Consider the following 27,403-nt stretch of genomic DNA (forward strand, 5'->3'; position numbering starts at 1 on the left):
GCGCCTGCCCGCTGCGGAGCCTGATGTAAGCGGGGCGGCTGCTTTCTCTCCGGGCACCGCCCCTCGGGTGTCGTCACATAGTCTGCGGCCCCGCCGGCCGGTTTTCTCCCCCGGCACCTCCCTCCGCTCCTCAAGGGGCGGGACGTTGCGATGAAGCGGGGGCGCAAGCCTAAGCCGGCCCTGGGTAGAGCAGGTGAGGCGGGACCTGGTGGGATGGCAGGTGAGAGGCAGAATCAGGCCTGGAGGGGTTAGACCAGGTGAGGGAACTGAGGGATGGGGCCGGAGATGCGGAGGCCGATAGCCCGGAAACCCCTATCCTCAGCGTGAGTCTGCCCCGGACCTTACCAGCCAGGGATCCCTTGCCCAGCCTCCTGGAATAGACCCCCGAACTTCGCCCACCTAGAACGCACCCTCGTTCCAGCCTGCCCCACGGGCCGGCCTGGACACCTCCAACGCCACCTGAGCGGCGAGTTCGACCAGCTGCGAGACTTCCCCATCTTTGAGAGCAACTTCGTGCAGGTGTGGAGCCCCAGGACCCGCTGAGCTGGAACCTGGACCTGAGTTCCGACCTCCTTACTTGGGAACCCCTGCTCTCCCTGCCTGTGACCACTTCCCCATAAAAGCCATCTCTTGGGATTCCTAACCAGTGCCTCCACCTCAAGTCTCCCCCCCCCCCACCTCCAGACCTTTAGCTTCTGTTTGAAACCTGGCCTCTGATTCCCTTGGTTCAGTTTCTGTGACTTAACTCCTGTATGACTCTTGACCTTTGACCCCAGGAGATCTGACCCCTTACTTGGTGTTTAATTCTCTTGGTTCATGACCCTTAATCCTACCAAGATTCCTGACTTCTGATCCTTCCCCAATCCTGCCCCTCCCTCTATCCAGCTTCTAACCTTTGTCCCCTGACCCCAGGTGACCCGGTTAGGAGAAGTCGCCAATAAGGTCACCATGGGGGTGGCAGCCTCCAGTCCAGCCCTGGAACTCCCAGACCTGTTGCTGCTTGCAGGCCCTGCCAAGGAGAACGGACACCTGCAGCTCTTTGGGTGACTGTCCCCACCCCAGCCTAGACCTCCTTCACCAGCTCTGGGAATCTTGTGCCCCCTGTAGCACCTCCTCTCACCCAGACGACCCCTAGGGCCAGGAGCCTTGGATGGCTACCAGCCCTCTCTGGGCTGCTGGCCACCCAGGAGAATGAGGACAGGGCAATCCACAGGGACCAGAAACCAGGGATAAATAAACATGAGGGGGACAGCCCTCAACCACACCCTGGCAGGGATCAAGAGAATGACCTTTCAGGCAGCGAGTACTACATGCCAGGTACCCCCTTGGCCACGCACGTAATCTCATCTCTGATATCATACTCTCATGCAGTGGGGGCCCTTAGCCCCCATCCTCCAAAGGGATAAACTGAGGCCTAGAGAGGGGAACTGTTTGTCCAAGGTGTCAGTGGGTCAGAGGTGGGCTGGGATCAGAACCTCAGGCTCCTTGTAATTGCCAGCCTCACATTTCTCGAGCTCCTGTGCCATGCTGCACACTGCCCTTCAGCCGCCTCCAACTCCAGCGGCAGATACCAAAACATGTACATGTGTATGGTGTATAGAAATATTCTGCCAGTGGCTGTCACTTTTTTGACTACATCTCATAGAGAGAGAAGGAAGGAAAAAAGGAAGATGGACTCACATTGTCTCACACACACACACACACACAAGACCACAATCTTTTACAGTTCTGAAATCCGCAGATTTTTTTTGTAATGCAGGTAGTGGCAGAATCTGCTTCTGACCTGAACTAACTTAAGGCTACATACAGCCTTTATTTATCCCCTCTATAAGTTTAAAACATTTCACAAAGTGGTATTCAGATGCCCTATGGTGTACTGGGTATTTTCTCTTCTACACTATTCCTTTTGTCTTCAGTGCTAATTGGTGTATCCCTCCAATTGATCTTACGGTTCACAGAGTCATGACCTGCAGCTGGAAGGACACTAAGGACAGTGCTGAGGGGCTTTGACCCTTGTAATCTCCTTCAGCACCCTCCTCCCCCCAAATAAACATACCATTGAAGTAATAATATTGAGCTTGCTCTGCAAACTCAACCTGAGGACTCACCCCTGTCCCCTCCCTTCTAACCAGCTTATAGCCCAGAGTTATTCTGGGCCATTTCTGATGGGCATTTAGTGTGTGTTGGCCCTTTCTTAAAAAACAGCCACAGACACATGCTATACGCTACTTTTCCTTCTGTTCACTCCCTCAGCACGATATCAATATTCATGTCATAGCAACACGGGGATAGATAGCCACCAGGTCCTCTTTTGGACATACATGATTAAACAAACTGTCCCTTGGATACCAAGCTTACATCTGTCCTCTTGCTGTTACAATGTAGTAGGAAAATCCTTGAATGAATGTCTGTCGTTAGATGGCTGGGTTCAAATCCTGGCTTCACTTCTTCACTGGCTTTGGCCAAGTTCCCTACCTGTCTGTGCCTCAGTTTCTTCATCAGGGACTTAAGGATAAAAGGAAAGCCCACATGCAGGGCTGCTGGGGGATAACCTGAGTAAATGTGTGTAAAGCGCTTGGAACAGCGCCTGGCACAGAGTGAGCACTCTGTAAATGTCAGATGTTATTCTTCCATTTCAGGAACATAATAGATGGAGTCCACTGAGGGACACTGAGGTTGTGTCTGGTTTCTTGGGCTTACAGCTTGTGTGGCAGGCAGGGGACATCTGTGTGAGGGTGTCTGTAAGATCAATTCCAGGAGGTAGAATTGCTGGGCCCCAAGAGGCAATGTGGTTCCCCAGTGTTGTGGTTAAGAACATGGACGGCTTGGGTTCAAATCCCGCTGTATGACCTAGGCCAAGTTACCCACCCTCTCTGGATTGTTTGCTGCCTTGTTGGACCTTGAATCAGGCCTGAGGGGGTGAGGCAGGGACGACGCTGAGCAATTCATTTATTCAAATAACTCAACAAGCATCCATTGAGGATCTACTATGTACCAATCTGGGTACTGGGGAACCAGCAGTGAACAAAATCGGACAAAAATTTCTGCCCTCAAGCTCACCTTCTGGGAAGGCAGACAGAATAAATGACAATTTGTCTAATGGGGTAAAAGGTCTGTGGAGACATATCAGACAGGAGCCAATGGGGAGGTCTGCAAGCGTGGTCATGGTTGTAAATAGGCCAAGGTTGTAAACAGTCCCCCTTGAGAAGGTGCCTCTTGTGAAAGACGAGAGAGAAATGAAGGGGCCAGGCCATAGGGGTGGCTGGAGGAAGGTTTCAGGCAGAGGGAACAGCCTGTGCAAAGGTCCTGAAGTAGGACAAAGCCTGGCAGGTTTATGGAACAACGAGGAGGCAAGTGTGGCTGGAGCCCGTGATCGAGGGGAGTGGGCAGGAGAGGGCACAGAAGGAACAAAGGAGGCAGGTCCTGCAGGGGCCTCCTGGTCAAGGTGCGGACTTTGCCTTTACTCTGAGCCACTAGAGGGCCGTGAGCGAACTCAGGTGCTGACGGGCGCCCTCTGGCGGCCGCATGGGGAACAGACGGGCCAGGGCCCGAGGCAGGGAGCTCTGGAGGGAAATTACGTTGGCTGGATCCAGCTGGAGGCTGTGGAGGGAGTTACAAGTGGTCGGATTGTGGATATAGTTTAACCGTGGATGAGGGTGTGAGAAAGTCAGGTCAGGAGCGACTCCACGATTTCCGACCGAACAAGTGGGAGGAGGTTGTTAAGACCGGGTCGGAGAGGAGCCGGTTTGGGGTGGGCGAAAGGTCAGGAATTTGGTTGCTGGACCTGTTATGTGTCCGATATCGGTCCAACATCCAGACGGAATTTTCAAGGAGGCAGCTGTGTGTTCGAGTCTGGGATTTAGGGGACAGGACAAGCAGGAGACAGTGTGCTCTGTGGATAGAAGTTGGGGATGGATAAGATTCAAAAGGCAGAGGAAGTAACAAAGGACTCCTTTCCTGGCAGAGGGGTAGGCGAGGTGGGCGACCCCCGACCCTGAGGGCACAGGGGCTCGGAAGAACTGCGGAGCCAGGGAGGGCCGGAACCTGAGGCCGCCCCTTCCGCCCACGCAGGCTGTTCCCCTTGCAATTCGTCCAGCTCTTCGTCCACGACGAAAGCCGCTGGCAGCTCAAGGTGAAGTTCCGCACCGGCCGTGCCTTCTACCTGGAGCTGCGGGCCCAACGCGAGACCCTTGATCGTGAGTTTGGCCAGTGGGTGCGGCTGCTCTACCGCCTGCGCTTCCATTCAGCCCAGGGTGCCGTGCCCTTCACGCAGGAGTACTCGGCGCAGGAGGACGAAGACGAGGATCTGACCAAGGAGGAGGAGGAGGAGGTGGGGGCAAGGGCGGGGCTTCGAGGAGAGAGGAAGGCAGCGAGTGGGGAGGGGCTGGGTCAGACTCCTGGGTGTGCGGGCGGAGGGCCGGAGGCCTGGACTCCTGAGTCCAGAAAGAGTATGCCGTCTGTGTGGAGAGGACAACAGGATCTCAACATAAGGCAGGGTCTTCCGGGCTTTGGTACGCTAGTTTAAGGTGGCTGTATTTCCCTAACTGGCCATCACCCGCCCCTGCCTCCCTCCGTAGTGGAATCTGGGGAGGGAATGCCTGGGCCCTGAAGGTTGAGGTCCACCAGGCCAGAGGCCCAGTTCCCTGTCAGGCCTGGGGAGGGGAGGGATGCCTGTCCTTGAAGGTGGTGGTTCTAGAACCTGTGGGGCCTCTTCCTCTGGAGACCTGCTCCTCCTGCCTTCCCAGTAAGTACAAAGTCCCCCCACCCACCCCCAAACTTGGCTACATCAGCAGTCAAGGCCTCTGAGACAAATTATCTCTTGTACCCAGCTCCGAACCATGGAAGCCAGACTGAACCCACAGGCCTCTGAACTCTGGAGACTGTGATTCCCCCAACACCCTGGAGGTCACCAAAGGGCCAGAGATCTAAGTACCCAATTTCGGTGCCAGACAGATGAATTACTAACGTTAATAAAGACCGGCCACTTAAGAACCACCGACCAAGTCACGAACAGTTTCATCACCATCACCAGTACAACATGGCCGCCTGGCGGAAGTGGCTTTTCCAGTATGGTCACCTCAATGTGGTCTTCAGTTCATCGTGTCTGGCTCCTTGGGGCCACTCCTGAGAGCTTGTGACACCCCCCCCACACACACTCCATCCCGGTTACCTCACCAGAGTAGCCTTCCCAGCCTGGCCTTTGGTTCCTCCCACACTCACTGCATTGGCCATAGCAGCCAGCCTGCCTCCTCCTTCTGGGTAGCTAGCCTAAGAAGGCTGCCTCCCCTCAGTCATGCATTCCCCTCTGATGCTGTGTAGTTGCCATGACAGCACAGTTGCCTCACTAAAGTAGCTGTTCCAAGATGGCAGCCTCCATGTGGTCTGTTTCTATCAGGGGGTTGCCTTATGGTGGTTGCCACGCCAACCTGGCTGTCCCCATTACCCATCCCCAGGTGACAAACCCCTACAGATGAGGAAGGCGGAGCTACAAATTCAAGAACAGACAAGTGCAACTCCAGACAAGACTATTTATCTTCTCAGTGATGATTCAGAAAAGGGAAATACTGTTTGGGAGGTCCAGGTTAGAACTCAGCAGCCAATTATCCGAACTGGTGAAAGAGAGCTTCATTGCGGCACTGTGGAGGACACGAGAAAAGGGTGGGTAAGGGGGACCGCAGGGACCTGGCTTCCCCAATGCCTGTGCCCTTGCCAGGCCTTTTTGCCGGCTGGATTACTTGACCAGCAGGGGGAGCAAGTCTCCCCTTTACCACTCTGCTCCACCCCCCACATGGGTGGCCAACACAACATCATGGTGCCAGTAATTACTGTAGTTTTGAACCCCAAACTTGAACATTCTGATCAGGGATTTCTGAGCAGCTGTGGACGACAAGCCGTCTCTGGAATCCTGAAACGGGGATATTCAATTGCTGATTCAATTGTTGATAAAGGGGACAGCAGTACATAAGAAATTGAGTCAGCCTGCAAGAATGACGATGTGAAAGCTGGGAGAGTGTGCCCTCTGAGCCTTTGTGGCCACTTCTATCTGCTAGGTTGTCATCAGGGCCAGGGGAAGTCACAGTCAGGGAGGGACTATGAAAGCCGCCTCTGAGGGACTTGGTTAGTGGCAAATATTTGATGGATGGGAGCCCAGGGTTGGGAAGGTGAGGAAGAGTGTTCCATATAAAGGGAACAGCATATGCAAAGTCCCAGGGGCAGGAGGAAGCATAGCCAGTTTGTCCAACTGCCAACAGCTTGGTGTGACTGGAACAGTGTGGAAGAAAACGAGCACGTAAGGCTGGAGAGGGGTGGGGGTGCCAGATGCGGGATGCTGACATGAGGCTGAGGGGCTCCAGGGCTGCTGGGGTGTCCAGGCAAGGCAGGTCAACCCTGCATAGAGAGAGCCCTGTAGAGCCCTATGTGGTGGACTGGAGAGAGAGAGACGGAGGTGGGGAGGGGCTGGGTAAGAATTCAGGAGAAAGGACGAACAAGGGTGGGGCTGAGAGGAGGGGACAGGGCGGAGGCAGGAGGAACAGAGTTTGAGGACAGGCTGTGCGGGGGGTGGGGTGGGGGGGAGCGGTTTTACTGGGTTCCCATGGCTCCCAGTCCTGGGCCACCACCCATGTTTGCTTTGACGCTGTGTCCACATATCTGCCCATTGGAAGACTTAGCGATCATTTGCTAAGCTCCCCTCATTCACTTATTTGTCCTTCAACTCCAAGGTTTTCCAAGGGAAACCTTGGACAGCTGCCCAGGCTGAGTCAGGTGCTCCCTCCACCTCCACTCCGATGCCCTGTGTTGCCTTCACTCCGACCCGTCACCCTGCGTCATTCCTCTTGGGTCTGACTCCGGTTTCCCACTCCTCCTCCTGGAGGGCCCCATCTGACAGCTCTGACCTCAGCTCTGCTCAGAGCAGGGCCTCCACTTAGCTTTGTAAAGGGCATGAGTATAGGTCAGCCAGGCAGAGGGGCCGGGACGCCACCTCCTCACCTCGGACATCCAGCTTGCACTCGGCCAGTGCCTCCCCCAGCTCATTGACAGCCAGGCAGGAGTACGTCCCCGAGTCAAAGGGGGATGGTCGGCGGATGTTCAGTGTCAGGATCCCCTGGTAGTTGGTCATCAGGAATTTGGGATCTTCACGGATTTCCATCTTGTTCTTCATCCAGACTACCTTCGGCTGTTAAGAGGAGTGGGAGAGGAGGCCAGCTTAGAAAGTGTCCCCTGGGTCATGTCCAACGGGCCTTGGCAGGGAGAGTTGGAGTCTAATATTGGCTGTGCCACTTCCTAATTTTGTCTGGATGACCTTGGACTAGTCACTTCTCTGACCCTCAGTCTCTTCTTCTGTAAGAGGAAGAGCTCACTCCTCGTTGCAGCCCACAGGGCCCTAATTACTCCTCTGGTCTCACCTCCCACTCCCCTTCTTCCCTCCCTCTGCTCTAACCACACTGGCCGCCTCGCTGTTCCTGAAACACATGGGACAGGTTCCCACCTCAGGACCTTGGCACTGGCTGTTCCCTCTTCTAATTCTGCTCTCCCCTCCTCTTTTCTCCTGTCTCAGGTCTCAGCTCACATGTCACTCCCTGGCCCCTGGGCTGGAGCCCAAAGGCCTTTTCCACACACTCATGACTGCCTGCACTTCTCTGGCACACTTGCCACCCTTTATAATTTTGTAGTCATTTGTGTGACTTTGAATTAGTGTCAGTCTTCCTGTCTGATTCATCAGCACATACAAAGCCCCCAAACGTGTGTTGAAAGAATAAATGGAGTGAATGATGTAAATAAACAAATGCAATGAATGCATGAACTGAGTAAATGAATGGATTGGGAGATGAATAAATGAGTGGAGTAAATGAGTAAGTGGAGGATTTAGAGAACGATGCAGAGAGATAGAAACGGAGGAGGTGAACTAATGAATCCACAGTGTGGTTATAGGGGCCGAAGCTAAAATCTTAGCATGTTAGACCAGAAGGTGGCAAACTGTCTGTAAAGGGCCAGGTAGTCAATATTTTAGGCTCTGTGGGTCCTGTGGTCTCTGTGGCCATGCACACTATGCAAGTATGCAGGGCCGTGTTCCAATAAAACTTTATTTAGAGAAACCAGTGGCAGGTAGCTTTGGCCCACCGAGTACCGTTTGCCAACCCCTGGTCCAGGTGAGCCACAAGTGTCCATGTTCCCAAAAAGCAGTCATGAAACCTGGTGGCACAGGAAGAAACAACAGGCCCTGGAGGTTTAGACACTCCGCCCTGCCCCCCCAAGGTTTCTGTTTTGGAGGGAAATTTGAGTGCAATGATCTGAGACTTGGGCTCTAGTCAGAAGAGGAGAGAGACAGGAAGTGGGTTAAAAGAGGAGAGAGAAGTCAGGGAGGAAGAGCCAGTATGGCGGGAGGCGTGGGGCTTCATCTTGGCGAACATTTCCCTCCACGGGCACACACACGCGCACGCGCGCACACGGCACCTTCGGGTAGCCTCTGACGGCACAGTAGAGAGCAGCAGCATAACCAGCCACGACCACCCGATCCAGCAGCGGCGTCAGAAACTTGGGAGGCGTCCGGAAGTCATGCTCCTTGTACTCAAGTGGTTTCCAGCTGATACCTGGGGGAGATGCACTTGTAAGGCAGCTGATCCTGACTGCCCCCCAACCATCACCAGGTGCCATTAACCTTGAGTATGTGTGTGGGGGGGTGCAGAGAAGTCCCGGTCAGACCCCAGCCAATAAGGGGGACCGGACCACACGGAGGTCAGTGGTGATACCTGTCTTCAGGATCTGGGCTGTATTCTTAGAGAGGCCAGCGGAGTCGCTGAGCCCACAAATGTTCTCACTGAAAACGCGGAAATAGTATTCATTGCCCATGATGAGGTCGGACACGGTACAGCAGGTGGGGCGGCTGTGCTCATAGACGGTGAACCACTCCTAGTGTGGAGACACGGAGGGGCCGGGACAGTTGGAGACACAGACACAAGAAGAGTCAGGAGATGAGGAAAGCACACCAAAGTGTGCGCAGAGCTAAGAAAAGCCACGATTCACAACAGCACCATTCACATGACTGGAAGATGGGACATCCCAAGTAAGTGCCCAGCAGCAGGTGAAGGGAGACTCAAAATGTGGTAGCTACAAACCATGGAATGTTAGCCCAGAGCCATGAAAAGGGATGAAGCACTGACACCTGCTACAGTGCAGCACTGATACCTAGAAAACATGAGGCCGAGTGAAAGAAGCCAGGCACAAAAGGCTACCTATTGGCGCTGCTTTCATAGGAAATGTCCAGAATAGGCAAATTCATAGAGAGAAAGCAGATCCGTGGTTGGCAGGCCTGGGAGAGAGGGAATGGCGGGGTGACTGCTTAGTGGGCACAGGGTTTCCTTCTGGGTGATGGAAATGTCTCGGGACTAGATAAGAGGTTGTGGTTGCACAACGGGGAATGTATTAAATGCCACTTTAAAATGGTTCATGCTTAATTTTGTTATATGAATTTTACCTCCATAAAAAGAGAAAAAGAAAACCCATCATGCACCAAATCTCAGCCAAAAGTCTTCCCTCCCAGCCCCAGCCCATCCTCCCAATCTCTCGGTGCCTTGGTTTCCCCAGTTGGGAAATGAGTACAGCAGCATCTGCTCTGACAATCAGCCAGCTTTTCTCCTCCCACCCCTGGCTCACCCCACTCTGCCCCAGGCCGCTCTGGACTCACCATGGTTTTCTTGTCGGCTTTCTGGATGACGTACCCCGTGACCTCACTGTTCCCGTCATCTTTGGGGGGCTGCCACTCCACCATGGCATTAGTGCCCCACACTTCCTTCACCATCACGTTCATTGGTGGCCCTGCCTTTTCTGGAAGAGGGGGTGGTTGTTACATGCCAGCCCAGGTGTCCTCTCCAATGCCAACCTCCTCACCTCCTATCCCTATTCTGATCGCTTAGGCCTTCCCCCCACTCCAGTTTCCTCACCATTTTACTCCGTTCTCCTCATACACACCCCACTCCGTCTCTTCCCCCCCTCCTCCTGAGCCGTCCTCCTCTCACCTCCCTCCCTCCATCCCCACTTGGCCCATGGTAGCCCGGCCCGGCCCCCACTGCGCACCCACGACCAGGATATGGATGGTGGCTGTGTCCTTCATGTTCTCTATCTGCACGTTCAGCTCGTACTCCCCGGAGTCCGAGCGCGCTGCCTGCCGTATGAAGAACACGGTGTCCGTGTCGCTGGTGCGCACGTTCACGCGGGAGGAGTCCACAGGCGCCCCGGCCTTCTTCCACACCACCTGGGGCCGCGGCTTTCCCTGCGGGGGGCGAGGGCAGGCGGCAACAGGGAGCAGAGGTCAGCTGGGGTCTCGCCAGCATGAGCTGACCCCTGACCCCAACACCAACCCACGCACCTGGAAGGGGATGAGGAGGTTGACCTGCTCCCCCACTTTGCGGATGTAAGTCTGGCGGAGATGGCGGGGGAGTCGGATCTTGGGTTGCTCTGAGGACACAAACACAGGGAGGGCTCAGCGCTGGGCTGGGGACACTTGCGGGAGGGATGGGGAGACCATGGTGACGAGGTTGTAGGGGGCGCCCTAATGACGGCGGGGAAGGGCAGGCTGAATGACACCAACTTGGTCTTTAGAAGGGCAGGGGCAGGGTCAGGGGTTGCTCACCCACAATCTCCTGAATGGTGACTGGCTGAGCCAGGGTGGCTGGCTCACTGCGCCCTGCTATGTTCACCCCAACGACCCGGAAGATGATTCTCGCTCCTGTGGGAAGATCCTTGACAGTGAAGCCACAGCGCTCGACGAGCTCCGTGTTAGCCGGGATCCAGTCTTCAGCTATGGGAGAGGAGCGATGCTGACAACCTTCCCTCAACACCTTTCTGCAAGTCCCTCAGCTTGTTATCCCATCCCGCACACTGAACTAGCACCAGATAGTTATTTATTAAGCACTTATTATGACCAGGTTCGAAGAGTGGCGCACACATTAGCTCATCATTCCCACTGCCACCCTATGTTGTTCCCATTTTAGAGATGAGAAAACTGAGGTTCAGAGAGGGAAAGGAATTGAGAGTAGTGCTTAGAGACAGTTCCTCAATTTCCTGCCCCTGTGACAAGTGCCTTTCCATTTTGAATTTATTGCCATGGGTTGGTGAACCAGTGTAAGTCAGACCAACAATCAACAGAGTAAAGTCTAACAAGAGTAGGTTCTGAAGCATCAGGGTGGTGATGACACAGATTGGGGAGGGGTTGCCAAGGGTAGGAATGGGGTAAAGAGCAATGTGAAGAGGAAAAGGGAAGAAGCTGACCAGAGTCCTACCATCCGTCATGTGCTTGCATTACCAAATGCAGTCATCACTGTACCCTGTCAAGATGGGAACTGTCCACCATCTTTAAATGAAGAAACTGAGGCTCAGAGACCTGCCCAAGGTCACACAGTTAGAAAGTGTAGGGGCAGGATTGGAACCCACACCTGTCTGACTTTAAGGCCTGGGACATGGTGTCAAGATGATCTTGTCTGTATTCCCAGTGGGATGACCATGTTGGAGATTGCCCCATAGCCACGGCACTGGGCCTGGCACGGAGTCAGTGCTCAATACATATTTGTTCCATGGAGGATGGAGAGTTGGATGTGTGGAAATATGGATGAGTGGTTGGATGAACACGTGGATGGATGGATGGATAGATGGATGGATGGATGGAGAGACAATAGATAGATGGTTAGATGGTCAAACAGATAAATGGATGGGTGGAGAGAAGGAAGGAAGGGGGGCGGAGAAAGATGATGGTAAAGAGAGATTTATTGATTAAAAAAATGTTACTGGAGAGATGGACAGTTGAATGATCCAAAATATTTTTAGGGAGATGATTGGATGGATGACTAGGTGGGCAGTGGAAGGAAGGAAGGGAGGGAGGGAGGGAAGTAGGGAGGGAGGGAGAGATAAAAGAGGGGGGAAGGAAGGGGAAAAGAAAGGAAAGATGGATGGATGGATGGATGGATGGGAAGAAAGAATGTAGGTAGTAAATACTTGGATGGAAGGATAGATGGATAGATGAAAAAGTATTGCTGTGTGGAGGACGGGTGTAGGGAAGGGAGGAAGAGAAGGGCGAAGGGAAGAAGAGAGGAAAAGCTGGTCACTGGGGGCCTGGCTTGACCCCTCCCATCCCAGGAATTCACGTTCAGTAGAGAAACCACAAGGCAGCACACTGCACCAGAGACGAGTCCCTGCACTGCCCTCTTTTCAGTGCCCTGGACTGGATACCCACTAGGGTCCATGTGAGCCCCTGCCCCCCACCAGGCCAGACAGGGTCACTCACAGTCCTCCAGGCAGTACTCCACCATATACCCATCGATGCCGCCTGCCCCAATCCTATTTGGGGGCCTCCACTTGAGGGTGGTGGTGGTGTCTGTCACATCCTCCACTGTTAGGTGTTGGGGTTCACTTGTGGGAGCTGTAAGGATCCAGAGAAAGGGGAGGTGGGAGTAAATGAGGGGTCAGGGGTCAGCAGGGAGGATCAGGGGTCAGAGTTGGAGTTACTGGTCAGAAAATCGATCAATATGGTAGGCCAAAGGTCAATGAGCAAGGACATGTCACAAGGGTCATTAAAACAAGATATCAAGGGATAGTGAGGTCTCCAAGGGCAGGGATAGGTGTTAGTCTGCTAGCTCAGAGGTCAGTGGGCTATCCAGGCCACAGCACAGAGTCCAGGAGCATAGAGGTCGGAAACTGATATACTAGGTCAGGAGGGTGGGTGAGCCTGGGGGTCAATGTGTTAGTTTGTTGGAGGAGAGAGGACAGAAGTCAGCAGATTCCATAGGGTCAAAGGCCAGGGTGTAGGGTCAGAGATCAATGACAGGCAGGGCATGGGTTAGAGGTGGGGGTTCAGTGAGGTGTAGAGGGGCATCACCAATAGGCATGAAGGGCTTGGAGTTGACGCTGGGCTGGGACACCCCAATGGCATTGACAGCAAAGACCCGCATCTCGTACAGGACGCCCTCAATCATCCTGGTGACCTCATAGGTTGTCTCCGTAAAGACCTCAAAGTTCAGCTTCATCCAGCGATGAGACCCCTTCTTCTTCCGCTCTAGGAGGTACCCTGGATTGCCGCAAGCAGAGAGGCGTGGGTGGTCGTGGAGAGGCCATGGAGGGGTCACAGGTCAGCTGGGGCAGTGAGTCAAAGGTTACATGGCCCAGAGAGACCTGAAGCCATGAATCTTGGGTTGATTTCAAGATCACAGAGCAGTCAGAGGTCATGGGCTCAGGGATTAAGCAGAGTCACAGGTCATGAATCAGGGTCAGGGGTCACAGAAAATCCCAGGCTATTGGCCAAAATGAGGATTCCCAGGTCGTTAGGGAGTAAAAATTGATGCAAAGACTGAAGGGATTGCAAGATGTCAAAGGAGGAAACCAGGCCCCAGAGGGGGGAGGTCACTGAGAATGCTAAGGACTCTTGGAGGTCAAAGGGAAATCAGGGGTAAAAGAGGTCAGAGGTCATGGGAACTCTGGCACACAGGGACTCACCGGTGACTGCTTGCCCCCCATCATACTTGGGTGGCTCCCAGACAACAGTGGCGCAATCCTCTCCAACCGAAGTAACGCGCACAGCCTCTGGGGGGTCTGGGACATCTGGAGTGGGAGGCAGGAGAGTCAGGGGGACCCTGATGGCCTCGGGGAAACCACCCCCAAGCTCAGCCCCTTCGGCTCTCTCTGCTCACCCACAACCCGCAAGAAGATGGAGGCCACGTCTTCGCCAGCGGGGTTAGCGACCTTGATGGTATAGCGGCCCTCATCTGCCCGCTGGGCACTCTCAATCACGAAGCTGCTGCAGTCCACTCGCTTCTCGATGCGGATCCTGCCCTCGGTGGCTGAGAACACCTGGACACAGCCGCCAGGTGGCCTTGCCCAGACCTGCCTCTGCCCCTCCCCTGCTAGGAATTTTCCAGTGCCTCCCCATCACCACACCATGCACAAGGGCCGGCAGTAGAGGACCTGTTGGACCTGCACCAGCCTCATCACTCCTCCCTACTGCCCTCCTCGCCCTCCAAACACCACCCTTCATTAAAAACACTGGACTGGCTCATCCTCAGGATTTTGCATGCAATGCCCTGACCCACTTTTCTGTCTCCTCTACTATTACCCATCCTTCAGAACCTGCCCAGAAGTCGCCTCTTCCAGGAAGCACTCTTGGATGCCCTCAGCTGAAAGTGATGGTCCCATCCCCTGGATTCCAGTACCTCCCTTTATATCTCATCCCCGATCACCATGGACTGTGACTGTTTGGGCACGTGTCTGCCTCTCTCCCAAAGTGAGGGCTCCGGGAAGGCGGGGGCTGCGTCTGATTCATGGCTGTATCCTCAATGCCTATGCACAGAGCCTGGCATAGAGGAAAGCTCAGGGGGTGTTTGCTGAGCGAAGGAATGAATGAAGACTGAGTCTATCCCTTTTACAGAAGAGGAAACTGGAGCCCAGAGGAGAGAAGAAAAATTGAACTGTCCCAGGGCCTGGAACATACAAGGTGAAAATATTTGTTGGATGGATGGATGGACAACTGTGTTGGTTGATGGATAAATTGACAAATTGATTAATTACTGGATGAGTGGATGGATGGATGAATTAATCAATTAATTGATGAATGGAAAGATGGATGGATGGATGGATGGATGGATGGATGGATGGATGGATGGATGGAACACCCACTATGTGCTAGGACAGTACCGCATGATGGACAAATATAATTGCCAATCTTCAAAACAACTCTCCGAAGAAGGAACCACAATCCTCATTTTACAATGAAACTGAAGCTCAGAGAGGGAAAGCAACTTGCCTAAAGTCACCCAGCAGAGCTGAGAGAGACAGATAGGGGAAGCTCCACCATACCTCATCCCCCTTCAACCACGTGGCAACAGGAGGGGGCTCCCCTGTGATGGCCACGTCCAGCCTCAGCTTGTTTCCAGCCACAACCATAATTGTATTTTCTGTGGTCTTCCCTGAGCAGTCCAGGTGGATCTTTGGTGGCTCTGGTGGCAGAAAAGAGATTCTGGGGAACTTGGAAGTGGGCAGCTGGGCCCTCCTGATCCCCTCCCGACAATCTCTGGAGAAGCTGGGTTCCAACAGCCAGCCTTAGAGACTCAGGAGTTCAGGCCCCCAGCCCCTCTTCCCTCAGACCTGGGAGCCCAGGCCATGGTTACCACAGCAGCCCCTGGCCCTTACCTTGCTTGGGGACGTAATCCACCTTGATTTCTGGGGAAACAGAAGACTGAAAGGTCAGGTGTGAATCCAGTGGGCCCTTCATCCCACCATCACACCCCAGAGGCAGAGGGGAGTGTCTGGCATCACCCTGAGACCTTGGGTGCTAGGGTGGGTTCAGGACCACGAGTGTCCCTTGTCTCATGTATCTCCCACATGGTCACTCTGCAATATATACAGTGCTCTCCCTCATCTTCTCATCTGACTGCCCCCGTGATCAGCAGATGCCCGCTATCTCCCCAAGTGTGCAGTCAGGGAAACTTAGTCCTGAGGGGAGCATACAGACCCTGGGGGAAAACGAAGGGGCCTCCTCACCCAGGAAGTTGAGCTTGGCTGAGAGGGACAGGGCATAGCCATCCGGCACGAATGTGTAATCTCCCTCATCCTCAGGGCGGACATCATCAATCACCAGTTTGTGGGACCTAAGGGGTTGGGGGCATAGAGAAGGAGTCAGACCAGGTCACCTGGGGGTCACCATGGAGAAACACCCTCCTCAGTGCATCTACATGTCCACATTCTAGGCTCTGGAATGCTGGATTCAAATCTCAGCTTTGCCCCTTACTAGCTGTGTGACCTGGGGCAAGATACTTAACCTCTCTGTGCCTCGGTTGCTTCATCTATAAAATAGAGGCAAGGATAATAATCTACACCAGGGTTGTAAAGCATATAGTGAGTGCCCTTTAAGCTTTAGGATTCAGTCTTGCCATTATTGACACCACCAGCAGGCAGGGTTCCTCACACTTGGAAGTGGGCAGCTGAGCCCTCCTGATCCCCTCCTGACAATCTCTGGAGAAAGACTACATTCACCAAAACCTTTTGTCAGGAAACCCACCAGGACTCAACGTTCTATGGACATCATGGTGGCTCTCTGCATTCCCCAGATAACCAGGTATTTCTCTCGGGTGTCCATGTGCTACCTGTTGAATTCCAGCCCCTATTTCCTTAGCTAGCGCCCCTGTAGTAGACTGCAAATATGGCCACAGATTTTGCTCGCCCTGTTTCCATGCCCTGGCAATGAGACCTTGCAGCCTGTGACTCCTTTGCCCAATAGAATATGACTGAAGTAACATGGGGACTGTTCCCAGCCCAGGCCACAGAGGCCTTGTTCCCTGGCACTTTCTTGGGACCCCTGCTTCTGCCACGTGACAATGCCAGGACTAGCGCGACTAGGAGATGAGGCCTCACAAGGACCAGAGCAGAAGCAGCCGAGTTCTCCCAGCTGAGGTCCTGATAAATCACAAGCTCAGCAGAGCTGACACTCAGCTGACCACAGAGGCACAAGAAAGGCAATCCTAAATCAGCCAGCCTCCCACCAACCCACAGATTCACAATTAAATAAATCCTTGTTCTTTTAAACCACTAAGTCTGGGGTTAGTTGTTCTGCAGCTAGAGCTAGCTGATACACACCCCACCCCCCAGCCACCTCCCCAGGCTACTCCGCACCTGCCCACATGGGATATGGTGATCCTCTTGCTGGGCCGAACTTCGATCCCATTCTTATACCATTTGCCCGTCACCTTCTCATCAGACACCTCACACTTGAATACGGCCTGATCTGAGGCCTTCACCGTCAGATCGGCAATGTCTTGCAGGACCTCCAACTGTTTCTCTGGACAAGGAGAGAAGGAGATGGGGCTGTCACAGCTTCAGTCGCCTCACAAATATTTGTGAGCACCCACTATGTGCCAAAGACTGTTCCAGGCACTGGGGATACAGCCATGAACCCAGAATCAACTGCTGGCCTTGTGGACCTCCCATTCTAGCTGGGAGACAGACAGTGAACAGGGAAACACATAAATGTATAAGAAGAGGGCATGAGGGAAGACAGGGAGGGGTCCACAGGAGGATGCAGGAGTCCCCAGGTAACAGGAACAGCATGTGCAAAGGTCCTGTGAAGCAAAGCAGGCTTGTTGGTATGTAAACAGCCAACAGGCCAGTGCAGATGAGCGAGGTGACTGTGGTAGATGAAATGGGTGGGGCAGACAGGGCCCGATCATGTGCCTTGGAGGTCACGGAAAGGACTTTGCGTTGACTTTGAGTGAGGCAGTAGGGTGGTGGGAAAACAGCTGGGATCTGATTTACATTTAAATTTTCCCCCAAAAAAACAATGCATTTACATGGTTTAAAAATAAAATGACAAGAGGATTTACATACAGAGGGGGAAATCTCACACCCAACCACTTCTAATCATGCAGATCTAGGTCCCTTCTCCAAAGGCATCATCCAGACAGTCTACAGCTATGAAAGCAAATGTGCATATACATTCTTTTTCCCTTTTCTTTCCTTCTTTTCTTCCTTCTTTCCTTCCTTCCTTCTTTCCTTCTTTCCTTCCTTCCTTCCTTCCTTCCTTCCTTCCTTCCTTCCTTCCTTCCTTCTTTCCTTCCTTCCTTCCTCTCTTTTCCCCCTTATACAAACAGTAATACATTTGTTTTTTCACCCAAAAGCAGGTCCTTGAATAAAGTCATTTTTTTCAATGTTATTTTGTTATAACATTGATCTTAGCTCTTGTTTATGTTGATTAGCCTATGGTAAAATTGGTTTCATGATATGTCATTTCACTGCAGTTTTAAGAACCTAGCGGCGACATTAAGTGAGGACTTACTGTATCTTGGAAATCCTTCCACAACAATAAATTTAAAAAGTGTCCTTTTTTATGGCTACATATGAATATACCATAATTTGTTTGGCCTATAATGAATTGAGTTTTTATTTTTATTTTTTATTTTTTATATTTAAAGAATTATAGATTCACAGGAGTTTACAAAAATAGCGCATAGAGACCTGTGTACACTTCCCCCAGCTTCCCCCAATGGTGACATCTTAGATAACTACAATCCAGTATTCAATCCAGGAAATGGATGTGGGTACAATACTGTCACCTAGACTACAGAATGTGTTCAGTTTCCACAAGCTGACTTAACGTTTTATAGGGATCACTCCGGCTGGTATGTGTGTGGGTGGGGGGTGGGGGGCAGGTATAGAAACAGAGCAACCAGTAAGGAGACTACTGCAATAGTCCAGGCATGAGGGGATGGAGACCTGGGCCAGAGGAGAGCCGTGGAGGTGGGGAGAAGTGCTTAGATTCAGATCTCCTTTGAGGGCGGAGCCACCAGAACTTGCTGGTGAATTCCATGTAGGGTATGAGGCAAAGACGGGCGTCAGGGACAACTGTGAGATTTAGGGCCTGGGCAACTTTTGAGTTGAGAAGAGAAGCATGCTCAGTGCGGCCCCAGCCCCACCTGAAGGCCCCATACCTTCCACAATGAGCTCGGCCTCGCACTGGCCGCCGTTGGTCATGACCTTATAGCAACCCCTATCCTCCATGCTCACTTCCGAGAAGATGAGAATGTGACGCTTTCCATCCTTCTTGAAGCGGAACCGCCCCTTGTAGGAATCCTCCCGCGTCATCTCCACGCCATCTTTCATCCTGGGTGGAGGGGACATGAAGGGGGAAGTGAGGGGTCCACACAGCCCTGGGTCTGGATATCAGAGGGTGAGTCAGGGGCCAGAGAGACAGTCCTGAGCAGGGGTCAGGAGTCCGAAGGGAGGGAGGAGAGATTAAGGTTGGCAGAGTCATCTTGAATGGGTGGGTCACAGGTGGGGGTCAAGGGGAGAAAAAAGAGGAGGTCATGGGTCACAGGGAGATAGATGCCTCAAGGTCCTGGTTGTAGGTGATGGAGCACAAAAAGAGGTCATGTAGAGAGGTCAGAGCATGAAGGAAGTCCTGGGATCACAGAAAGATGTCAAATATCGTGGCCTATGTAAGTGGTGGTTCCTCTATCAGGAACACTCCTCCCTTCCCACTGCACTTCTACCTCCTCATCATTCAAATTCCATCTCAATCGTCACCTCCTCCAGGAAGCCTTCCCTGACTTCCTGAGTCCCTTCTTCCTGTTAAAAAGTGGTTACAGCATCAGTCACTGCTCCTCTGAAACACTTGTCAGAAAATAGAACTTTCATATATAGTCATATGATGACATGACTAATAACCTGTCTCCACCTCTTATACATATACACCACAGCAATTTACCAGATTATAAACTCCATGAGGGCAGGTACCATGTTGATACAGCTTCTCTCCATTATATTTCCAATATGTAGAAGAGTGCCATCACACAATAGGTGTTCAGTAAGTATTTGTTGGATGGGTGAGTAGATGTGATGGAAGAATGAATGGGTAGACAGGTGGGTTAGTGGATGGGTGGGTGGATGGATAGATGGATGGATATGTAGATGGATGGACTGATCAATGGGATGGAAGGGTAGATGAATGGATGGATGAGTGGGTGTGGGGACAGATGGGTGGATGTGTGAGTGGATAGACCAAAGGATGGATGATTGGTTGAATAGATGAATAAATAATTTAATGAATCTGAAATAGCAGGGATCAGGAAAAGGACCCTGAAAAGGATGGAATGAGTATAAGTCAGGAGTTCTTGTAGAATTTCTGGAGGTCCTGGGTGAAGGTCAGGATTTATAGAGAAAAGCTGACTACTAGTAACTACTGGGTAAAGATCCAAAGTCTCCACGAGAGACCGTAAAAATCAGGGTTGATGCAAAGAAGCCGTGGGCACTTGTGTGGCGATCAGGACTCAAGAGTCACTTACCACATGACCTGGGCTCCCTCTTCCGACACTTCCACTGCCATTTCCACCCGGTCGCCCACAAACACCTGCTGGTCCTCAAGGGGCGTCACAATCAGGATTGGCGGTTCTGTGGGGCATAGTGGAGACTGGAAGTCAGCAGTTTCAGGATCTCTCCAGAACCCTAATCCCCAAGCTCAGGTCCAAATCCCGGCTTCACCTTTGACAAAGACCTCGGTGACACACTTCTCATCAGCGACAGCGACTTCATAAGCAGCATCATCCGCCATGGTGCACTTGTTGATGGTGAGAATTCGCTTCTTACCAACATTCTCAAACACATACCTGGTGCAAAAATCTCACCTCAACCCAGAGCCTAGCCCTGAGGTAGATCTACCCTCTCCCTCCAAGTCACTCCCTCTCAGAGATAAATTACGCAGGAGGGGATAGATGATCCAATTTCCACTATTTAAATAACCAGGGATAAAATGCTAACTGTCCATATCCATCTTCTCCTTCCACTTAGCAGTGGCACACAGCAACCCGCCTAGAGAACTACATTTCCCAGCCTCCTTTGCAGCTGGGGTGGCTGCACTACTGAGCGTGGGCCAATAGAATATGAGTGGATATGATGCGAGTAACTGCTAGGTCATCTGCAACTTTGAATTGCTTGCTCTGGCCTTTTCTCCTTCCTCCTTGTCTGCCAGACACTGATGTGCCCATCACCCAGCTTCAGTCATGCAGATGACAATGCCACAGGAAATGGTGTAGCCAAAAATAAGAAAACTGGGTCCCAGAAATGTCTCTAAGAGGAGAGCTGGCCCACCTGCCTCCATCAACTAGAAACACAACTTCTCTTTAACTTAAAGTAATGTATTCTAGGAACTCTGTCACCACAACTTAACCTGTACCTTAACTAATAGAACTTTTTATCTTATCCAGAATGCTCATGATGACAAATTTAGAAAACACAGCCAAGGAAAAAAATAATTTAAAAAGAACACATCCGTAACTGTCCCACCAAGAGATCACTGCTGCAAACATTTTGGTCTCTGCCTTTCCAATCTTTTTATCTGTACATATGTAAATAACATTTTGTGAAGCAGAAATGGGAACTATGCTTCTGCGTGTAATAATTGTGAACAACTTCCCAAGTTAGTACATGCATTTCAGAATCTTTTTTAGTGACTGCACAGCACCTGAGTATGAAAGTGTGCATTTTGGTTGCTTTCCATGTTTTGCTACAACAGCAAATGCTTTGGTGAACATCCTCGTGGCTAAATAAGCATAACCACAGTAATTCCCTTACGCTAAATACCTAGAATTGCACAATCTAAAGGCTTTCTAATACACTGCCCTTTTGGAGAGTCAGCAATTTACATTCCCACCAGCAGCATTTGTGGACCTATTTCCCTATGTCTTCTCCAGCACTGGGTTTTACCATTTTGTAAAGTCTTTCTGCCCATTTGGAGAGCAGAAAGACTGTTGTTTTGATTTGTGTTATTATTATTATTGTTGTTATTGGCAAGGTTGAATGTGTACTTCACAGCATATTGGCTATTTGGGTTTCCTCTCAACTGAATTCTTGGTCTTTCTTGCCTTTGTCTATTTTTCTACTGAGGTATTTGCAATTTTCATATGGGTGATGCAGTGCCCTTTCTTGGTTAAAAGTGGCCAGCGTTATTTCTGGGCGCTCTCTCTGGGCCCTGGATCTCACCCACCCAGACACTGACCCACACACATACTTGCTACTTGGTTTGATCTCCTGGCCATTCTTGAACCACTTGAGGGGAAGGTCTGGGTTACTGATCTCCACCATCAACTTGATCTTATTGCCCCTGTCCACTTGGTAAGCTGGATCCAGCTTCTTGATGAAGGCTGCAGATGGAGGAATAAGGGGTGGCTGGAACTGAGAGGTTCTCACTGCCCTGCTAATCCCCAGGGCTGCCAAGTCTCTCTCCTCAGACCATGGGCTCTCCAAGGTCAAGATCAAGAAGCCTCCTACAAACTCGGAGGTCTCTGAGAACAGGATTCTATTATCCCTCAAATTGAGACCTCCGAAACATAGGTCCAGGGTCCAAATATCGAATACCCACAAAGCTGGGGTTCCTACAGGCAGGACCCATCTCCCCTCAGGCCAACACTGACCTTCACTCTTCTTGACCTCGACCTTGGCCTTCTTGAGCCGCTTCAGCATGCCCCGGAGGTCGGTGATGCCATATTGGAAGGCGATCTTCTCGTATTCACTCTTCTTTGCCCCTTTCAGGAGCTCCCAGATCTCAGGTGGGATGCCTAGGTCATCATCATCTTTCTTCTTTTTCTTCTCCTGCTCAACCACCTCCCTGAGGGTGGGGAGAGCAGGCTGGGCCACCATGGGGTCTCCCTCTGCCTTCTCTGCTCACTTGCTGTGCATCTTGCCTGAGTCACTTTCTCTCTCTAGGCCTGTTATCCTGTGTTCTCTTCTTCCTGGACCATTGCCCCAGCCTCCACCCTGGCCTCCTGAGCTCCATCCAATCTCTTCCCCTCCAGTCTGTTCCGCACATTGCCCCAGAGGGATATTTCGGACCCCCACATCAGGTGCCATCCCTTCCTCATTCAGAACTGGGTGGCTGAGTGTAATGGCAGATGGGTAGATGGGCAAATGGGCCGATAGTTGGATGGATGGATTAGTTGATTAATAAACAGGTAGCCGGTTGGATGGATGAATGAGATTGGTGGGTGTGTAGACAAATGGATAGATGGATGTTTGGTTGGGTGAACAAGTGGGTGAGTAGGTGAACTGGAGCCTGAGTGGGCAGGAAAGTAGACGTGAGGATGAAGCGTTGAAGGGTGGGGAGGTAGGTGAATTGATGGGCAGATGGTTGGGTAGGTGTGGGTGGAGGGGTGAATGGACAGGTGGCTGAGTGGGCAGGGAGTGGGTAGAGGGAGGAGGTGGTGGAGGGGTGAGCAGGGGGTCCATCGATGGTAGTGGGAAGCAACAAGGGCAGTGGGACCTCACCCACCATCCTTCTCCTCCTTGAGCCCCCATCTCCTCTCTCTATGTCAAGGGGGGTGGGCTCACCTCTTCTTCAACAGGCCGCTGAAATCCAGCTCACCCGTGTCTTCTGACTTCTCTTCGCCCCTGTGGCCATTGAGAGGGGGTGTGAACTCCACTGAGGCTCTGTCCCCCTAGACTCACCTTGGGTCCCCAACTCCTTGCATTGCCCGATCTTCCCTTCTCCCACACTCCCCCTCCACAGGGAGACATCCCCTCTCCCCAGGGTACATGGTTACTCACGAACGCTTGAAGGCTTCTAGAGTCTGCCCAGCGGAGTCTTGACAGGGCGCTGGGGAGAGGCAATGGGGTGAGAGAGAAGGTGAGCTGGAGGCAAGGTCTGATCTAAGACCAAAGGCACCCCTCCAGGCCTGTGCAACCTATCCCAGGCCCCTTTTCTTTTACCTCTTGCACCAGCACACCCCCTCACTGACACCCACACACCCTCTACTTGCAGACTCATTTCCCTGGCTGCCATGTAGTACCACCCTCTCTCAGCAGCGTACTGCCCCTCACACCTGGGCCAACACTCCCTTTTCCTCAGGCCTGGGCAAACTCATTCCCTATGCTCTCCATATTTAAGCCCCCACACATCCTGGGCTGCAGACCCCCAGAGCTTGTACACCCTCAGGACTCCATACATGTACCCCCATATCTGTGTAATTTCCCATTAATCCTGTACGCCCTCACCCTAAACCCATACACCCTTACTCTGTAAACCTGGACACCTTCACTTCCCAAGCCCTTACTGATACTTTCTCAAGCCTCTATGCTGTGACTGTGGAATCTACAAAACTTGCCCTCTGAGCCTTCACAAGAGCACTTGAAAATTCTGAACACTCTCATCCCCAAATCTACACCCGCTCATGCTCTAAGCCTGTAGACTCTCTCCCCAATTTTGAATACCCTGGCCCCTGAATCTGTACTCCCTTCTCTAAATCCTTGTGTCTACCTCACCCCACATCTATTCCCCTAACCCAAACCCACAACCCTTGGCTCCTACACCCCCTCCAGCGCACCCTCCACGTCGATGTTGAAGCCACAGCTGTCACAGATGTCCTTGGCTTTGACCTCAAGGCGGTAATCGCCACGGTCCACCAGTAACACCTTCCCAATGTGCAGCTCCACGTTGTACACCTGGGGGCCGAGGCCAGGGGTGTGGGTGCACGTGTACACCCCTCAGTGCCACACCACATCCCCCAGAGCCCACCCACAACTCTCCCTTCAAGTCCCAACCCCCGCCCCACAGGAGAGGCCAGCTGTCCCATGCCTACACAATCTTGACCTTGGGAGCCCATGTCCTTGATTCCCTGAAACTTTTCTGGAGATGCACATGCCGTGCCCAAGAGCAACATGCAAAACCCAAACACTCTCCTCTCCTGTCCAGTACAACCTCTACCAAGCAGCCCTGAATAACTTCCACCTTTGGAGGTCCAAGTCTCCATCTGTGGGGCTCCAGGCCCATGATTACACCTCAGGTGTTCACAGGCCTTCTGAGAAGTGAGGCCGACACAACCTCCAGTCCTGGCCCCCACGCCCTCGCATCCCACGGGGTCCTCACGTTGCTGGCAGAGTCATGGGTTTCTTTGAAGGAGAATCGGGTCCCGCTCTTGATATCCAGCTCCATCCACTTGCCCTTGAACCACTTGATGGTTGGTTTGCTGGGGAGATCTTTCCCATTCACCTTGGCCACAATCACCACATCCTTTCCTGGGTGGGGGGTGGAGGAGGTAGAGGATGGAAGGGAGACTCTATAGAGAGGACTTTGAAGCTAGGAGGCCCCAGCGCCTTCTCTCTCAGACCCAGGAGTCTGGGTTCCCTTCCCCTCCTCCCGCCAGGCCCCCTCACCATTCTCCACTGACACAGACTCTGGCTTCTTCAGGAAAATGCCTGTGGGCTCCTCAGCAGTGGGGGACTGTTCCTCAGGTGGGGTATCTGCTGGGAGACAGGATTAGGGGGCCTTAGGTAGGCTGGAAAGGGGCAACAGGCCACTTTGGGGACAGGGCTTAGAGCCATTGAGGGGCCCTCTGCTCAGAAGCCAAAGGCCATGGGGCAGAGTGGCTTTTCCTGATCTGGGAAAGACCATGTGTCACCCAGGGGGCTGCGTGACCTTGGCCAGGCCACCCCATCTTTTTGGGCCTCAGTTTACCCATCTGTAAACTGGAGGGTGGTGGACTGGAGGGACTTGGATGGGGCTTTGTGGTGGGAGAGGTGTAAAGATGGACTAGGGCGTTCTGAGCTGGGAGCTGCTGGGTGGGGCTTGAAGGCCACACTGGGGCACTGGCCTATGTCCTGGGGGCGCTGGGGAGCTGTGAGGGCTGTGAGGGCTTTGAGCAGGGGAGGGGCCATCGGGAGGGCAGGGAAAGTGCCTAGGGGCGAGGAGCGAGAGGACCCTGGGGATGAGGTCCAGGTTCTGCTGAGCCTGTTGGACACCATCTCACCTTTGGGGGGCTCTGCGGGAGCCTCCTCGGGGGGAGCCTCCTCGGGGGGAGCCTCCTTGGGAGCTGGTTTGTCAGCATCTTTGTCTTCGGGGGCCTTTGGGGCTGCTGTGAGGTAGATGTTCACAACTGAGCGCACGCGCACCAACTTTCCTCTTCCAGAATCCAGGAGTCCAGGCCCCAGCCCCCTCCTCCCTCAGGCAGGTGTCCCGACGGTGCAGAAAATTAAATTTATCTCTGATCCCGAGAGTCTGTGGGATCAGGTTTCCCTTTGCCTCAGGCGGGCTGTGTCTCATCCACCCAGGCCACCAGGCCCTGACCTTTTGGGACCTGGGGGTAAAATTAGCTCTTCCCCTGGGCTGGAAACGGAACACCTTGTGCTGACCACAGCATCTCTGCCCTGCCCTGCCCGCTGGCTCCTGGCCCACTGTGGGCCACCCCAGCTGCAGTAAGGGGCTCGACGCCCACTGTACAGCTTGGTTGGCCTGGTGCCAGTGGTCCGGACACCCGGGGAGGAGGGAGCCCTCCCCGTGGACTTCTCTCTTCTGTTTACTTCCCATAGAGAAGAAGCCCCATCCCCATATAAAGAAATGCTTCCCCTGGCCCATTCAAAGAAGGGCCCAAATCTGCACATAAAGAAAAGCGCTTAGCCCCTCTATGGAGAAGATCCCCTAATTCCAACATGGGGAAGCCCCAATTCCCATAGAAAGGAGATCCCCTCATCCTCATACAGAGTTCTCTTCACCACGCAGACAGGGGCCCCATTACCCCTACAGAGAAAGGCTCCAATCCTCACTCAGAAAAGTGGCCGGATCCCCATTCAGAGGAACCCAAATCACCAAGCAAAGACTCCCCAATCTACACACACAGGACTCCCAGCCCCATCCGGAAAAGGGGCTCAAATTCACAGAGATTCTCCATCTGCGCCCAGAGATGGGCCCCCAATGCCCTACAGAAAAAGGAACCCCCTTTTTGCACAGGGAAGGGAACCCCCTCCCTACAGAGATAGGCGTCCCAACTCTCCTCAGAGAAAGGAACCCCCTCACCACACAGGGAAGGGGCCCCCATGCCATGCAAGGGTGGGAACTCTGCACCACACGGAGGAGGCACCCCATTCTCCCAACCCCAAAGACAGGAGCCCCTCGTCCCTATTCAGAAACAAGGACCTATCTCCATGTAGGGGAGGGAGGCCTGAAAGGCACCTGGTTTTGCCTCAGGCATGTCGGCGGATCTCCTCCTGCTCCTCTGACCGCAGCTGTGTCCGGCTGGGCCCTAGGGAGGACAGGTGGGCCCCCAGAGGGAGCCCTTTAAGGAGTGCCGTGACTCCCAGGAGGCTTCAGGGGGCATCTGGGGGGCCTTCCCACCCTCCCCTGCCGCCTCACAGTCCGCCCCGCTTGTTCTAAAGGGCGAGAAATAACAGCTGGACAAGGAGAGATGGCGGAATGCCAGGTCCCCAGGGAGGAGGGGGCTGGGTTCTGACACCTGGGTCTAAAGAAGGAGGTGCTGGGCTCCTGGACTCCTGGGTCTGGGGGCAGAAGCGACCTGGGGTCCAGATTCTTGGGCCCAGGGAAAAGGACAAGGATGACGGCCTGGACTCCTGGGTCCTAGGAGGAGGGAGAGGAAGGAGCTGGGGTCTAAAGTGGGTGAGTGGCTCGGGGGTGGGGAGAAGACAGGGTCTAGAAAGCCATTCTTAGTATCTGCCAAGTCAGGACTTTTGGAGAAACCAGAGCCGGGAGGGAGGGTCCGATTTCCCAGCGAATGCAGGACGGCTGCAGGGGGGAGGTCTCTGTGACCGCAGGGAGGGCACCGAGTCTTGGGGACTCCGGAGTCCCGCCCCTGAGTGTGGGCACACCGGAAGGCCTGGGGCCCCAGTCACCTGGGACCCCGGACTGGCCGCCGCCTCTTCTGGGACAGCGCCCGGCCCAATCCCCGCGACGATTCCGGGAGCGGGCGCGGCAGGCACCAGGCGTGGGTGCCCCCAGCGGGGGCGGGTCGGGAGGACGGGAAGGCCCTGGAGGGCTGCCCGGACGTTGGCTCCCTTCCCGGCAGGGGGACCTGTGGCTTTCTTAATGGCGGGGGTGGTGGCTGGACGCCGGGTGGGGGTAGGGGGTTGGGGGAGGAGAGGATCTCGTGGACCCCAGGTG

General features: G+C 53.3%; 2 protein-coding genes across 6 annotated transcripts; one reads left to right on the forward strand and one right to left on the reverse strand.

Moving 5' to 3' along the window:
- The first annotated feature begins 10 nt into the window (after positions 1-10).
- GARIN5A (golgi associated RAB2 interactor 5A) lies at positions 11-5,364 on the forward strand. Of its 2 annotated transcripts, none has more exons than XM_019741554.3 (5): positions 11-193; positions 404-519; positions 913-1,043; positions 4,072-4,330; positions 4,830-5,364. In XM_019741554.3, the coding sequence occupies exons 1-5, from the start codon at positions 151-153 to the stop codon at positions 4,884-4,886; spliced, it is 606 nt and encodes a 201-aa protein (XP_019597113.1). In that variant the 5' UTR covers positions 11-150; the 3' UTR covers positions 4,887-5,364. The 2 variants fall into 2 exon arrangements, with proteins under 2 accessions (XP_019597113.1, XP_019597114.1); XM_019741555.3 differs by having other exon boundaries at positions 422-519.
- A 150-nt stretch (positions 5,365-5,514) lies between these two features.
- Positions 5,515-26,542, reverse strand: MYBPC2 (myosin binding protein C2). 4 transcript variants are annotated; one of them, XM_074315445.2, is made up of 28 exons: positions 26,462-26,542; positions 25,263-25,364; positions 24,670-24,756; positions 24,383-24,531; positions 23,841-23,958; positions 23,065-23,113; positions 22,849-22,908; positions 21,936-22,129; positions 21,533-21,665; positions 20,008-20,132; positions 19,812-19,917; positions 18,459-18,631; positions 16,648-16,813; positions 15,520-15,626; positions 15,169-15,198; positions 14,836-14,975; positions 13,674-13,833; positions 13,480-13,584; positions 12,866-13,054; positions 12,275-12,409; positions 10,628-10,795; positions 10,364-10,452; positions 10,072-10,267; positions 9,683-9,822; positions 8,748-8,907; positions 8,452-8,588; positions 6,988-7,174; positions 5,515-5,636 (listed from the first exon to the last, which is right to left on the reverse strand). In XM_074315445.2, exons 1-28 carry the CDS (start codon positions 26,478-26,480, stop codon positions 5,626-5,628), a joined length of 3,435 nt encoding a protein of 1,144 aa, XP_074171546.2. In that variant the 5' UTR covers positions 26,481-26,542; the 3' UTR covers positions 5,515-5,625. The 4 variants fall into 4 exon arrangements, with proteins under 4 accessions (XP_074171546.2, XP_019597109.3, XP_019597108.3 ...); XM_019741550.3 differs by having other exon boundaries at positions 24,670-24,759; XM_019741549.3 differs by having other exon boundaries at positions 25,263-25,367.
- Positions 26,543-27,403: the final 861 nt, after the last annotated feature.

This window comes from Rhinolophus sinicus, chromosome 8 (assembly GCF_057876585.1).
Source record: "Rhinolophus sinicus isolate RSI-liver-muscle chromosome 8, RSI-T2T, whole genome shotgun sequence".
Classification (NCBI taxonomy): domain Eukaryota; kingdom Metazoa; phylum Chordata; class Mammalia; order Chiroptera; family Rhinolophidae; genus Rhinolophus; species Rhinolophus sinicus.